The following is a 16,322-nucleotide window of genomic DNA, read 5'->3' as shown; positions in this document are numbered from 1 at the left end:
GCAGTGGACATAAAACTCGAGGCTCGTTTGTCTCCTTTATCATGCTTTATTGCACCTTCTATCTTGTATCAATAGACATAAAACATATGTCTTACGGTTTATTCATGCCTTTTATCTCATGACGCTTGTCCATTTCTTCCAATCAAATCATTGGAACGAACGGTAAATAGATTGTTACAGTCTGAGTAAAAAAAAAAATTATTTACGTAAAAAAAAAACATTAAAATTTTTTTCTTTATTCTGAACATATCTTTTCGTAAAATTTTTGGATCGATAGGCTTAAATTGATTACGGCTGAAAAAGCACATCACATTTCTTATTTTAAATAAAATATCGAACAAATTTACGTTTGCATATTATGAAGGAATAAAAAGTGCATCGTAATGGACAAACTGAGTGCGACAGGATTCATTAGCGATCTTTATCTTTCGGAATAACTTGCGATGTGCTATTTTTCGAAAAAGAGTCTCTGCTTCGAAGTCTGAACGAAGCAAAGAACTCCGCAGGCGATTTCATTGGTGCGCTGTTTCTTAGACAAGTTGAGGAGAAACTTTCTTTCTCATTAAAGTCGGTCTGCGCGTCTCGTCACGGCTAGGTATCAGAGGTCGAGAAGTATAATAAATTTAAATCTCTTGATTTGCGCTAGAAAGTATCCTATCGAATGAAAAGTGAGTAAACCAGAGAAGATCTAGCTGCCGATATTTTATCAAATTTAATAATAATAATTTTCATCAAATTAAGAATTATACGTTACATTAATAAAATCGCATTATTTTTATCTTATGTAAATTGATACAGGTGGTGCTTGGTGGTGGCAGACGCCACTTTGTATCGAAGGTAACTTTGGATCCTGAGGAACCGGATAAAGAAGGCAGGCGACTAGATGGTCGAAATCTCATTGAAGAATGGTCCAGGAATCATCGTAAAAGAAATATAGCCGCAAAATATGTCGCTAATAAGGAGCAATTTGAAAAGCTGGATCCACGAAGAGTGAACCGACTGTTAGGTGACTAATTGCAAGTTTTAGTAATTTATATATCTCTATCTCTATCTCTTGTAAAACTTAATGATTGTGCTTTACTTGTTTACTGAGATTGTTATAACATTGACCATGTAAAAATTTATTTATTTTATTTATTTTTATTAACTAATTATTATAACATAAGATCAAATGAAGCAATTAGAACTAGAGTAAATGAAACTTGAGTAAATGAAACAATAATTTTAAATAATATTATCAATGATTATCTTTTCTGCTAAATATCTTAATATTTCTCTATAATCTGTTATTGACTAAATAGAGAAATACTCTTACATTATTAATTAACTTGTTATTATATTATATATTATATTTTAACACTGTTCCTGCTCTTCACCAATTGATCTTAATTGTTTTATTTGATCATGTAAACAATCCATGATTTTCATTTCGAAATCTAACTTAACAAAGTTATGTATGCATGATTAGCTAACCACGTTAGAATTTAATCATGTTGAAACATATTGTATCAATCCTAGTTTGAATGTAGATCTATATTTTGCAAATTAATTATGCAGTATTATGATGCAGTATCTTGTTTGATTGATATAAAACATTTTTTTTATATTTAATTATTAGATACCTACTCATATGCATTTAGTAAAATTTGTATAAAATTCGACTTTATAAAATATTCTTTAAAATTATTCCTCGAAATTATTTCATGCATCACGTTAAACGATAGATCGCAGAAGCTTCATGTTTGCGCATTAGCTTATTTAGTATTTTATTTTAAAGATTCGCCAAATTTAATTAAAAAACTGATAAGCTGAATTAAAATGTGAACTAAAATTTTATTTATTTGTCTTTTTTCTCTATATATTATTTTATTTTTTAATTTTTCTCTATATATTTTTTTATTCTTAATTTTCTCAATGAGTTATTTTATTTAATTTATATTAACTAATTATAATGAATATAGTAGAAGAAAGATTTTAATAACATTTAATAATTGCTGACATTATGTTAGCGGCAATTATTTGCAGTAATTTTTACTTAATTTTGCATGGAAAATATGCGTATATCAAATTATGGATCTTGAATTTCACAAAATGTGCAAGGACATGTGTTGCAAAGACTTACAAGAATTTAATATCATCAATCATTCATGCTTTAGATTTGGACATAATGCGATTAGCCGTTGCATTGTATTAATTGCACGCTGTTGTCGGTTCCGCCGTAATCAGTGTATTAATTATTAGACATTCAGCGTTTGGAATATGAGATTATGTCGTGCCTATCGATTGCTATTGATGATTGCTCTGTGTATCTACTTAATAAGATAGAGAGTATTAACTGTTGATCAATGGAATGAATTACTGTTATTTCACTACTATCAATTAATATCAATCAGTAATAGTAATTTGCAAAAAGTATAATTAAAATGAGTATACAAGAAATAAATTTTAAATGTCGATTATGAAGAACACATAAATTATTTGAAATAAGCAATAAAATTGCAATTATAAGAAATAGAAAATATCAATCTACATATGATATAAAATATACATTTTAATTTATTGATTTGTAAATAATCAGTTAGATTTTTCCTGTTGTATTTTTCCTAGGATAACGTATTTTTAATTTTTATGAGTTTTGCTATTACCGATCTTCCCTTTATTTCCTGTTCTTTATATTTCATATATTTATTTATCTCCATTTTGTGATATTATTTTTATATACCTTTTGTGTTTCTTCATTTATCTGGAAGATTTCGAACTTGTTTCCGCGTAACACGATCCACGATCCGATTGCTTGTCGAGACTTACTTTCTTCGACGCAGGTCTCTTCGCCTATTCTCACATGGACTTCAACGTTGACCGGAACATGAACGACACCGGTGATCCTTCCCTAGCCGAGATGACGATTAAGGCGCTTCGAATACTGGCAAACAATCCCGAGGGATACTTCCTCTTCGTGGAAGGTAAGTCAGAAGTTACGGCATCAGAGAGAAAGAGCCACTTACAACTTTGTTCGCGGCGGCGAAAGGAGTCGCGAAATACATTTCCAGCGAGATATCACACGAGAGTCGGTTTGAGGCATTACCGTGAGAAATGAGAATTGCGGTCTCTACACATGCAACGATGCATTCGTTCCTAAATACAAATTCTCGGGAAAAGAGAGATCTCGCAATAATAATTTTGCGCTGAAACTTGAGCGGTGGAAATTTTATAATATTACTTCTCTTCCTAATTTCATTGCCTGGAAACCAACGCGATTGAGAGTACTCACAAGTACTTACAATAAAATTTTAACATTGTAATTATATTTATACGTTTCTTCGAATTATTCAAAATGTGATTAAAAATAAAATAAAAGAGCTACTTTTTACGTAAACTTTGAAACACATTCACAGATTCACATTTATCGAAAGACTGCTGTCTTCCTAAACTGATTTCTAGGCTTTATAAGATTTGACTGCTTCCTCAATGCGGTTTATGGTTTCCGATATGCATATATTTTAGCAGAATGATTTACATATTTACATTATATGCACATGTGTAGTTTCTTTGATAGAAGACACATACACATATACACAAATCACATTTCTTATAAATCAGTACTTTCTAAGCGTGACACATTTTGTGCCGGAAGTGTTAAAAAATATTAACAAATTATTTTAAATTTTATTTAACTTTATAAAAAAAGCTTATTATCATTATCATATTTTCCATCATAAGAAAAGTGTAAGATTAATATATCTAACAAAAAATCGAGAACATAAGAATATAAAAATATAAGAATTAATTAATTTTATTATATTTTATTATATATTAATTTTATCCTTCTCGACAAAAACAAATAAGCTATTCAGATGAAGATGAATGATGATGATTGATGTACACGCGAAAACATCAGAATGCATGACGACATCCGAACTGCAGGTTGTTACATCGATCTAATGTTACGAGAAGGTAAGTTCGGGGGAGGGATTCGTGTAGATGCCTCGAAATGACGGAGAGATTAAAAAAAGCAATAAATATGCAAAAGAAAAAAAAAGCATTTGCAATTCAATGGGCTGACTGACGTGTAAAAACGACGTGCTTTCGCACATTCCAAATTTTGATTTAGTCAGCAATACAACAAAGCGCGATTATATATGAGCGACGAATGCGTGCATTATGATAAATCATTTTCTACATATTCCGATTATTTGATTCTGTAAATCGAGATCGTGCATGAGAGTTATCGATTATTTTGGTGATTCTAAAAAAAACCATCGGGATGTCGAAAATGACAAATAACGGACAGTTTACAATGGAGTCTGAATAAACACATGATATGAAAACCAAAATATAGACTATTTTTGTACAGAGAATTTTAGAATTGAATAGCTATTTGTTTTGTCCAGAATCTTAAGGAAATTAAAATAAATTTTATTTTCTTCATAGTTTAAATTTCGAGCCTTAAAATTTAGTTTTAAATTACAGAAGTAAAATTTAGTGATTTAATTATTAATAAAATATCAATGTATTAGTTTTAATGCACATAAAATTTTGACCAAGTCAAGATATATTTAACATTAAATACAATATTTGACAAGATTATACTAACTAATTAACTAACTAATTACTCAACTAATTAACTTTTCTTTATTATAATTAATTAATAGCTTTTGTAAATTTAAAATCCACTCTCATAATATGTCAGTTACACTTTATAATGAAAATATATGGCAGTAATGAACTATAATCTCATTTATCTCGTAAATAAAGAAATCGACATTCTTATAGGAAAATTACGTTAGCATTCTGTATTCTATATATCGAGATTATCGCTTTCTATTCTTTGCGAATAACTAGCAACTGACATTTTGCCGTTATATAAAAAAATTGCGCATAATGTACGCGTAGTTCAATAATTTTATAAATGGGGCGCTTTATCGAAAACCATTGATCCGGATGTATCTTTGTTGGTAGATGTTGGAACTCCGTACCATTTTCTCGCGTGCGCGTTCATATAAATGAGTTTGGAAACTTTGCAGCGAAGCTGCTTACGCGAAGTAGCTACCCGCGTGCACTTGCAGATTGCAACAATTTGATTAACACTTTTCGGTTGGATGGAACGTGGAAGTGTGCTATTATCCTTTAGAAAAGCTGACGTATTACAAATATAATAGATATTTATAAAGCTCTACTTGTGTTGTATATTGTAGAAAATGCATTATTATCTGCGTCAGAGTAAAAATAAATTTTAAATAAATTAAAATTGTACTGTTGTACTTTTTAGATTCTATACGTTATTGTATTAAAATGTAAAGTTAAAAAGATTTATAGGATAATATTGCAAGTGTATGGCATTTTTTAATTTCTATATAAATTAATCTGAAAAGGGAAGGTTGCGTTTATTTTAATTAAATAGTTTTTCATACACAGAGTAAATTATTTAACATAACTTGTGAGCAATAACAATTTAGTAAAAATTTTAATGAATATATATATATATATATATATATATTGTTCTTATTTTCATTATTCCATTCATCACTTTTATTTCTCTCTCTCAAATTATATTTTATTCGTTATATAATACATTTAATAAATTTTTTGTAGGTATATAATACTTTTTAATAGATTCTATCAAACACTCTAAGAATTTTATGTAAGAATAATATGTTTATAAATACAAAAACAAATAACTTAATTATTATTACTAGCACATTGAGTCTTCTTCTTTATTTGAAAGTTTTTTTTGAGAAATTTGATATGCGAGGATGATATAATAAAAAACATAAATTTTTATAATTGATTTTTTATCAGAAACGTTTTTTAATATGTTTAGAAAATTAGTCACTGAATTAAAAATATGCTGAAAGAAAAAATTATATTATGTGTTAAAAAATGATCCTACTTGTATTTTTCTGAAGTGAGTTCTATTTTGACAATATACTTTTAAGCATAAATTATTTTGTTTTCCAACTTCCCGTAGTAAGTTGACAAAGTCGATATTTTCTTGGAATAATTATTCTTTTTATTTTGCATAAAATTCTTCACAAAGTTTTTATTATATCAGTTATTATTCTCGTTCCTTTTTTCACGAAGCATGAAAATTATGCAGACTAAAAGTAAAAGAAAGAAGTAATGTTATATTACATTAAACATTGCGCTGATATAAGGTATTTTTTTCTTTTCTTTGATATGCGAAATATGTTGTTCGATATGTTGCATATATCTACATAATCAAGTGTCATTTAGATTATAGTACAGATTAATAAAAAACGAAATTATTAAAATTTTATTAGGAATCTTGTTTATATTTTAACTTACAGTACAATACACAATACAATATATTTTTTGCAACATGTGTTGTATTGATTAATAAAAAGGAGTAATAATCCATTAATAATCCGGTGAATATATACACAAAACAAGTTTGTTGATTTCGATTCGAATTCAGAAAATTTCGATAATTAGAGTAACTTAATAATAACATAATACAAAGGAATGCTTTAATATTATATATATATATATATATATATATATATATGTGTTAATCAGTTTCAGTTTTTTGAATAATTTTCTGTAATAATAAATTTTGCAGTTATTTCGTGATACACAAATAAAAGACGCAAATTGTCCCTGAAATAGATTTAATTTCAAAAGCATATTTCTTTCATATTTTTTGCATGTTCACATATTTTTATAATTTTGAAGCTGAAAAGGGGTTATATGGTCGTGAATAAAAAAATTCTTTCTTTTTGAGTTATAAATATTCTTTGTTTGCGGTATATACGGTTTTATTGTGTACATGAAATATGCGACGATATATTGTGGATAAAATATTCGTACGACATGATTGCAAACAAAAAGAGTGTTATATAACCATGGCACATTTGATTTCTGATTTAATGCAACACTCTACGTATCTTTGAACATTCATCAACACAATTTAAAAGGAACAGTTAAGTCGGAATAGATATTTGTTATATTTATATATTAAATTTTATATATATATATATTTGTGATCATTATAAAGCAGAAACCATGTTACGAGAGCCTTACGTTGTTTTTCAATAAAACATTGATACAATTTCTCGAATATTGGCATATTTGGTAATATATATCCTGCATGAATATTGCCTTAGAATCAGCCTTAAGCAACGCACGTGAAAATACGCCGTGGCAATGCAGACTGATTGCCGAGTTTGAAATGATTCAAGCACTTCTATAGAAACTTCATCAGAGGACTTGTCTCCGTTTCACGGTCGCGTTTTCCTCGCTTTACTTGCAATCGGCATCGAGATTTCAATACCGCGGCTAAAGTTTCGCTGTGCGCGACAACTGTTGCTCCCGGCTACCAGTTTGAGAAAGTTTACCACATCCTAATACATTTTGATGCGATTTATCACTCGCGGATTATCGCAAGCACGGTGAGAACATCCCTTCGAATGAAAATGCATTAATCTTTGATGCACCTATCCTCTGGTCAAATTTTCATTAGTATAATCTGAATCATATTTCTCTCACAATTTATAATGAAATTATGCTTTTCTATATGATAATTCGCCGCAATTTTTTCGGAAATATTTTGGAGATTGCAACAAAGTGTGGTGCAAAAAAACAATTTACAACGTAGTGGTTTCAAGAGAAAATATATTTTTTTTTGTAAAGCAAACAAATTAAATGAATTAATAATATTTAGAGATCTCATCTTAAAAGCTTTCTATTTTTTATGGCAGCTTAGCTCTTAGATGTAGACTTTTACATTGATTATATGTAAAGAAATAGCAAATCTGGGCCGGAAGTCGTATTTTCCCGTCAGTCGTATGCAAAGATAAACGCATAACGTCCGGGCTTCCTGTTAAATCCTTATCCGAGATAAACCTCAAGTCGACCTGAAGCTCGTTTGCACGTCGAGTCGCTGTCGGCTGAGTTTCAGTAGCCGATGGATGTGTTTACACGTCACGTTCTCTGATGCATAGTTACGCGGTCAGGTTTTGGGTAGAACAGAGGATGTCAAGCTCGGAAGCTAAATGGGTCATCTGAATATTAATTCTGGACGTTGCACACGTCGTAACGCAGGCAGTGATATGTCTTAAGACTGTCAGCTATTTTAACGCACATGTCTAATTTAGAAATGATTAGATATTTTAACGAAAATGTAATAATGATACTTCTCAATCAAATATTGAAATTTTGCAACGGTTACAAAAAATGTTGAATGTCAGTTGAATGAATAATAATCAAATTTTTAATTTTGATTGAATATTCAATACTTTTGAATGCTTTACTTTTCGATTTTAATTAATATTTAATGCAAATTAGATATTATGTGTTAATTAATTTTATTTTAATCTCTGATGCAATTTATACACCTACTTGTAGAATTTATTCAGATTTTAGGATTAATCAATGATGAGATAAATTAATTTTTGCAAGTTTATGATAAAAAATGGTTTTTTAAATAAAATTATTTATTTATTAGTTTTAGATGAATGCAATGTATAGTTTCATTTGGAAACTCAGAATATTGTGCTCCTCTAATACATGTACCCACATAAAATTTGTCGTAGAAAAACGAAACCTGTTTACGATGCTTAAAGCTCATACGTTATTCTACCACATAATCTCCTTTATACCCAAGGCTTTACGTCATTGGATGAACAAGAACATGTATTATTACTATGTGATAAAATATCTTTATTGCTCCTTGAAACCATATTTTCGCGATCTAAATAGTTCAAACGTCGTCCATGAATTTCTCATAGAAGAAACAGTAAATTTAGCATATGACTCAAGTGTTAATTCTACATATTTCTTAAAATAATGACCTATCGATAACTATTTTATATGTTTTTATTATTTTGAGGAAGAAAAATTTTGTTTTAATTTAATGCTTACGCAAAGCCTTTTTTATCGATAAATTTATTACAACAGTTTGTGTACTGAAGATTTAATCTCAAGAAGATAATTTCAATTTTTCCGGTATTATCTCTGTACAAATATTTTTATATATGAGATGATAATGAAAAAAATTATTCCCGTAGGGATTAAAATGGAATGGGAAAATATGCTCGGGATAATTTCATACTCTTTTTTAATAATGAAAATGATTCCGTGGTAGATTGTCGTCTCTACGAATTAACGTTTGGTCTATGTCGCTCGTAAAAACCGCGATAATACCGTTAAGGTTAATGTCTTATCATTGTTTCTAATCCGACGAGAGAATTCACTTCCGGCAGCGCATTTAGCAGGCAGTAATGCGGCGTGACATTAAAAACAGGAAGATGGAATGGAGGGTCATGATTAGATAAAGAATAGCTTTGCGTCTTGATGTATGTATGTACCATGAACAGCTTTTGCAGCCACAGCTTTTTAAACAGTGTAGATAATTCGAAAAGAACAAACGTAAATAGCTATATCGATAAAATGAAATTCATGTTGCGGTAATAACAATAGTAAGGCTACGTGTACAATATTCAGAGCACGAAAATCATTTTAATATCTATTTAATATCTTTCACTATTTCCCATTGGGCGTACGGATAAAACCGCAAGATACATGGCATGCCGATATTAATTATTTAAAAATAATCGCGCAATTTAGCTTATAATCTTCCATTTATCGAACATACGAGTAGAATTGCATTTTACATATTTCACTGCTAATTCATTTTATTGCTAATTACCACTAACGATTACACTTATGATATATTATTTCAAGCTTAAATCACGCAAATCGCTCGTATCTTTGAATTCATTATTTAATCCTCTTACACATTCAACTCTGTTCTGTTGAAAACAACAGAACTAATTTTGCGGTAAATGCCATTGCAGCGCTGTGGTATTTACTTTACTTTGAGTTTTAGTTAGAAGGCCAGCCGCTATGTAGAGAAGCAGATACGAGCCATTAAACCAGCGAGGGCTCAATAGTCTCTATAAAACGACTTCCTAAAATTAACGGTACGAAGGTAATTTGTCGGACGACTCGCTGTCCGTTTGGATTAAAATCTAAAGTTCGTAAGCGGGATAAGCGATCGAAGACATCCTGGTTTTTGCTCTCAGATATTTCACAAATCTTTGGATGACAATTCCTTATTATTACTAAAAGCTCTCAAACAATTCTGGAAATAGAAGATAAATTAAGGACACGTTTGCACTGTAAATTTTACAATTATCAACAAGATTTAAGTTGAAATGTTAAAATCATAGAGAAATTAAATTAGACAATTCAAATATTAATATTCTACCGGGATGCAAGTTAATTAAAAGATCCTTTCCCCCTAACTGTAAAAACAAGTTTTTTACATGAACGAGAGATGTGAAATATCAAAAACTTGCATATAAAGTAACAATAAAAACTTTCTAATAGAGATTAATATTTATCTGGGATTTCAATAATTATTTGAGGATTATTTTTTGGCTTAGCATTTCGCATTGTCTCTGATATATCGGTAAGTCCTATCTTTACTGCCGTCAGTTAAGTGATCATTACGGGAAACTGGCACAATCAGAGATAGAGGAGAGCTCGTAACAATCGTAGTTCGTAATAAGCAGTCGTCATAATCGAAGTGCTGTGACTGTTCGCCGGAGTATTCGCCAACTGTCATCACTAAGATAGCACGGCATTGTATCGAATAGCGGCAATCGAGGTTCAGTTCTAGAATAATCAAGATCGTCCGACACTACGAAGAAATAACATATTCCTCGTGTCACAATCGCGATATATGTAATAATAGATGTATGCGAATGATCGATTATATTATACATACGCACACATACACACACACGCATATATAAAATATACATATAAGTTTTATTTATGTGGCATTTCGCACAGAAATTATTTTAAATGAAACTTAAGCAGCAACGACTTTTCGCTACAGAGAATGCTCGTCGAAGAAAATTTGTGGCCCTATTAAAAAGCTTATTTCGAGAAATATTGTATTTTCGAAATATTTCGTGTGCCTAATGGTGGGCGCCGTATATTATTTTATTTATAGGATACTATAAAATACACGCCGTAATGCCATCAACGATGAGACAAAGTGGATGAAGCGAACCGTCAGCGTATCTCCTTCGAAATATCTTTGTATTTACTGTTCTTATCATTTAATGACGACTACTTCGAATCAATGGCGTAAAAGATAGAGTTGAAATCATTTCGTTTTATTACATCAGTGTTGAAACGCGGTATCGATTGTTTGCGCTTTAATCATGCTTCGGCGAAGGCTAACTGTATTCCGCTTCGTTGCTTTCCTTTGCAGGTCGTAGATCGTAGGATCTCTCTTTGTTTTTGTCGATGTTTTACCGTTATTTTTTGTGGAAAAATATCTACATTTTGATATTTTTTGTTTTATGACGATTCTAGATTGCTTGCTAGATGGAATAGGCAATTTCGCAAAGGCAACAATTTGTGACATAGAATCACGGACGTCGGGCGTTTTTGATAGCTGTATTCAATTATTTTGTATATACCGAAATTACTTTTGTTATTTATGTTGTGCAAAAAGGATATTTTTAAAAATATATCCGGTACAGTTTGACAAGATATCGATAAAAGCAATAATCAAAACGGATCGAGTTAAATTTAATAACTTTAATTGTATTTGCCAAAATGTATTTGAAAAAAATTACAACTTCATATTTTATTACATCAACATTCGGAGAATAAAATAGAAATTTTAAACTCAATCATTATTATATTATAGATAATAAAGTTTTATCTTAATTGAAAAATAAAACTGTAAATTATGAGGAAATTGTTCTCGTTGCTCTCATACTCGATCTATCTTTTTCAACGAGGAAAGTTAAGAATTTATAAAAACTTGGCGTTCATACAGATGTAAAAGTTCTTTTCTTTCCTGCAGCTTCCTTATTTCACCAACTCGCGTACGATGCGCTTGGCATACGTATACATATAACATTTCTAACGTTTCGCGTGACAAGATCTCTACGCGTGGAAAAATATATATTTATTCGTGTCGCTTACAAGTCAAGTGGATTTGAACGAGACTCGAACAGAGAATGCAACAGAGAATTAAATGCAACAGTTACGCTTATCTATGCGCGATCTCATCCGGATCGGCTGAACCTCTTAGGACGATATCGACAATAGAGTCGAGTTTTACTCCAATAAAGCATAATAATTGGAGAATCGGTGGAGTTTCGTTCAAGCAAACCCGCACGCAGTTCTTAACATCGTCCGGCAATTGAAACGCCGGTCGCCGATATAATTTATTTCATGATCTTCCTTACAGTCGTTTTTATCACCGACGCTCTTAATGATTGTAAAATCGATGACGTGACCTTCGATGATCGTGTTTTTTTGCATTTCACGATCGAGCACGCATTGAAGTATCACGAAGAAACGTAGTCTAACTTTTTACGCAAAGGAGAATCGCGCTATTGAATGTACATGTTTTTAAGATTTTTTTAAATAAACTTCCGCGTGAGATGTGCGGATGATATGATTATAAAATATATCTTTGGAATGAAAATTTTTTTATAAAATCAGAAACGTATCTTGTAAATTTTGTTTTCTAGGAATATAATTATCTATGAAATAATCTTTTTAAATCGATATTATTTTTGAGAGTGTAAAATCTGTCTGTTTAACTACTTATACTTATATTTTATTCTACTTATACTTGAACGTACTTAGAATGATAATTTATTTTAAATAATTTAGTTTGTTATTAAGAAATATCGATGGCAAATATGTAAATGTTATTATAAATTTAGAAGCAATTGGCAATGAAAAATTATGTCTTATGAATTATAAAAGATGTATTATGGCGAGTGAGGTAAAAGCCCGAGGCTTATGTATACCAATAATGCTGTTTGATACACAAAAGGACGAATAGCTCGAGGAATTATGTTTTGTATAATGGTTGACAGAACCGCAGGCAGTGCATTGACTCGCGTATTTGTGGATTGAAATACGATTCGCCTAATCTACATTATTCATGTAATTCTGATGATTACAGATTATCAAAGATGGCTGTAGCATAATAATTCCATTATTTTTATCTATATTTTTATTCTATCGTTTCTTTTAAATTATATTATTTTAATTTCGCTGCATCGAATGAAACTTTCCGTCACATCGGTCAATATCAAATATTCGATTAATTAATATACAAATTGAAATTAATATTGTTTTATTTTTTAGTACTTAATAAACTAACTATTTAACTACTGAATTTTAATGTAATTTGAATATTTTATATAAATTTTCAAAGTAGCGTTACATATAAAATTTACGCTACGTAGCGCTGTCGTTTTTTTATTTTATTGTTATTATTTATAACAATTTAAGTGAAAAATTGATCCGCTGAAATTCTCTGTAAAAATTTTGCGATTGTTTTTTGATCATTGCTACGAAGCAAATGCTTGCGTGCACAGTTACGTTACTATTTCGCCATGATAGAATTATCACGATGATCGAGTTAAATCCATTCGTGTAACTTTGTTAATGCGATAACGGAACCGCTACGCTCACACAGACCGTAACTATGTGGGCAACGAGCAACGTCTCACCCAATGATTGACATCACTGATTAAAATCCAATTGAGAACTATTAATGAAGCTCTCAAATGACAAACAATACACAAGTGCGAAAGTGAATAGGGGTAAACAAAACGCGAGCTTGAATGTAATCCTTTCATTGTGTGATCAAACAGGATATTCTTGATAAAGAAAGAGACAATAGTTTAAAAATAAACAATAGTTCAAAATTAAAACAGTTTTACTAACACGATCAAATTGCAATCAAATTTACAAATGTTATTAAAATGAATATAAAATGTCAGATAAAATTTAAAATAGAACAATGCTATTAAAATTTATAAAGACTATTTTAACTAAATTTTTTTTGGAAAATGAATTTTATGCTTTTATGCTACAGAGAAGAATAATACAAAATGTTGACGTATTTTAATAAAAATTTAATATACAATATAGAAACAAATATCTAAGAGCAACAATAACTAAAAGTTATCAAGATCTTTAAACGGATCCGGAATGCGTACCGCCTTATGAAGTAGTCAAAGATAATTTTAATAAATGATGGCATTTCATGAGCCTCTCACGAGCGAGCGGCTCATGAAATGCCATCATTTATTTGTTGGCGTTTCACTTCAGGTGGAAGAATCGACCACGCTCACCATTACAACAACGCTTATCGCGCTCTGGATGAGACCCTGGCGCTGGAGGAAGCTGTCGAGGCAGTTATGAAGGAGGTCGATCTTACGGAAACACTTCTCGTGGTAACGGCTGATCACTCGCACGTGTTAACCCTCGGCGGATTGGCGACGCTTCGCGGAAATCCCATATTCGGTAAGCCACCACGTATACTTTGTTTTTAGTACGCCATATCCGCCGTCGAGCCCGAAATAAATGGGGCATTTCCGTTTCTTGAGATAAATATACCGATGAATAAACGATTAAAATATTGAGAGAAGTAGGAGAGGCGGGGGGGAGGGGGGAAGGTAATTATTAAAATATTAAAATATTAAAATATTAAAATATTAAAATGTTATATTTGTAACTTATTTTTAGCTATTATATAGAATTTAAACTTTTGAACATTGAATCTGTATAAAAGTATATTATTTATATATTATTTAAAATTTTAGAGAGATTTAATTTTGATATTAGCTGAAACGATAATTTTTCTATAGAATAAATGTTTTAAAAACTAAAAAAAATTGTAATACTATATATTTTTTTCTTTGTGGAGTATTAATTAAATTGCATCTATGACTATACAAAGTATATGTAGATTCGGTGAGTATGAATTATCAACGATAATCAATGGTTCATTGTTATATTAATTAATGTATTAATTTACATTAATTTATTTCACAATTAAATTATATTGATAGATAATTAAAAAATACAAATAAATACACATTTATCATCTCGCTTTTATTTTTTTGTTTAAATGCGAAATATTTTCAGATTGCTTATCTTGATCTCTATTTCTGTCATTCAATCATACACTCGTTGCCGCGAGTATGATATTTGTGTGCGTCAACGAACTCCATGCGAGATTTAGGCGACTGATTTCAACTGCCGTGACTTCTTGCCGTTGAAAAAGAAAACATTCTTTCCATTGTTATTCTGCGCTGAACTTTCAATATCCGGCAGGGACGCCGGCAACCGACTTTTTGCTCCGAAAAGCAGCCTCGCAGGAAACATTATTGGATCACACGCGCGAATTAATCGAATGAATTGCCACGAGTCTATATCATCGGGTTAAGCGCAGCTTATACTACGCTTTCTTTCATTAGCAAACTCAAACCAGTGCGGGGTTTCATGATTTAATTAAACGTATCGAATTCATATGTGAAATCTTTGCAAATGTAACACAAAATCACGAAACCGTTGATTGTCTTGTTTTCTACAAAATTGATAAAGTAAACAGGAAGTAAGCAGAAAAAATAAATATATTAATTAATACGATTAAGTTTAATGGCACATAAATAAAGAACATCAAGAACTCCTCCGTTTAAATAAATTAAATATTTTTTTTAAAGTGTCATGCATAAGAATTTTTTAATGCAGAACTGTCTTCACTTGCAAGTTTCAGATAATTTCAAGAACTTTATCGAAAGACAAGGATATTTTAGGGAACCGAGTTATTAAAATTACATTGACTGTCTACTTTATATTCCTAAAAATTGGTCTGCTAAGTTAAATCGAAAAATTTTCATTTTGCAAAATGACGGCACCATATAAGTTTTGACACAAGAATGATTCATAGCTTATACAACTATCTAGTTTTAGCGTCTAACAGATAATTCATCGAAGTTCTTACATCAAAACTTACACTTTGACGGATTATTTATTGTTGTCGTCTAATTTTTGTGACGTACCGATAAAAGCGAATACTTTATATTAGGCATTTCACCGGCAATATCTCCCCTAACGCGACATTTTTACTAAACTTTCGACATATTTTCGAACAAATATGTTATATGCCAGCAAACGAAAGCGTCGTGTGAGGCGCGCTTTATGGGGATCATCCTCCGGGACGGTCCATCTCTTCGCTCCCTTTTCTCTCGTTTTCTTCGTTTTTTCCCGACCTTTTCCGTGAAGTAAACGATGGCATACTGACCCGCGGTAAATAACGCGAAAACGTTTGATCGTCGGCAATCAAAAGTGGACTCTTTGTTCGATTGTGATAACGTTTTTTATAAGTTAAATTCGGCGTTATTTCTCTCCTTCGAAGTGACAGGTGTTGACTCGAGATTGACAACGAACGTCAACGCCCACATCGCGATCCAATACCATAGTAAGCGACGCGAATACGCTGTTTTATATGGGGACACGAGCTC

At 30.9% G+C, this 16,322-nt stretch overlaps 2 protein-coding genes across 9 annotated transcripts in view; one reads left to right on the top strand and one right to left on the bottom strand.

Moving 5' to 3' along the window:
- The window catches only part of LOC105423294 (caspase-1), a 53,209-nt gene extending 50,356 nt beyond the window's left edge, over nucleotides 1-2,853 (bottom strand). Inside the window, exon 1 of the mRNA XM_089079815.1 lies at nucleotides 2,723-2,853. Within this exon, the coding sequence (XP_088935941.1) occupies nucleotides 2,723-2,739 (17 nt within the window). The 5' untranslated portion in view covers nucleotides 2,740-2,853. The remainder of the gene's footprint in view (nucleotides 1-2,722) is intronic.
- LOC105423311 (alkaline phosphatase) overlaps nucleotides 1-16,322 on the top strand; it is a 180,383-nt gene that overhangs the window by 120,147 nt on the left and 43,914 nt on the right. For all 8 annotated transcript variants that reach the window (XR_016139896.1, XR_016139898.1, XR_016139895.1 and 5 more), the window contains 3 exons: nucleotides 799-1,006; nucleotides 2,823-2,963; nucleotides 14,125-14,319. Coding sequence is in view for 3 of the 8 variants with exons in the window: in XM_089079814.1 (XP_088935940.1) it covers nucleotides 799-1,006; nucleotides 2,823-2,963; nucleotides 14,125-14,319 (544 nt within the window). In the remaining 5 variants the exon portion in view is untranslated. The remainder of the gene's footprint in view (nucleotides 1-798; nucleotides 1,007-2,822; nucleotides 2,964-14,124; nucleotides 14,320-16,322) is intronic.

This window comes from Pogonomyrmex barbatus, unplaced genomic scaffold (assembly GCF_055798465.1).
Source record: "Pogonomyrmex barbatus isolate J1 unplaced genomic scaffold, ASM5579846v1 scaffold3, whole genome shotgun sequence".
In the NCBI taxonomy this organism is placed as follows: Eukaryota; Metazoa; Arthropoda; class Insecta; order Hymenoptera; family Formicidae; genus Pogonomyrmex; species Pogonomyrmex barbatus.
This window is presented reverse-complemented; position numbering and strand designations above follow the sequence as displayed.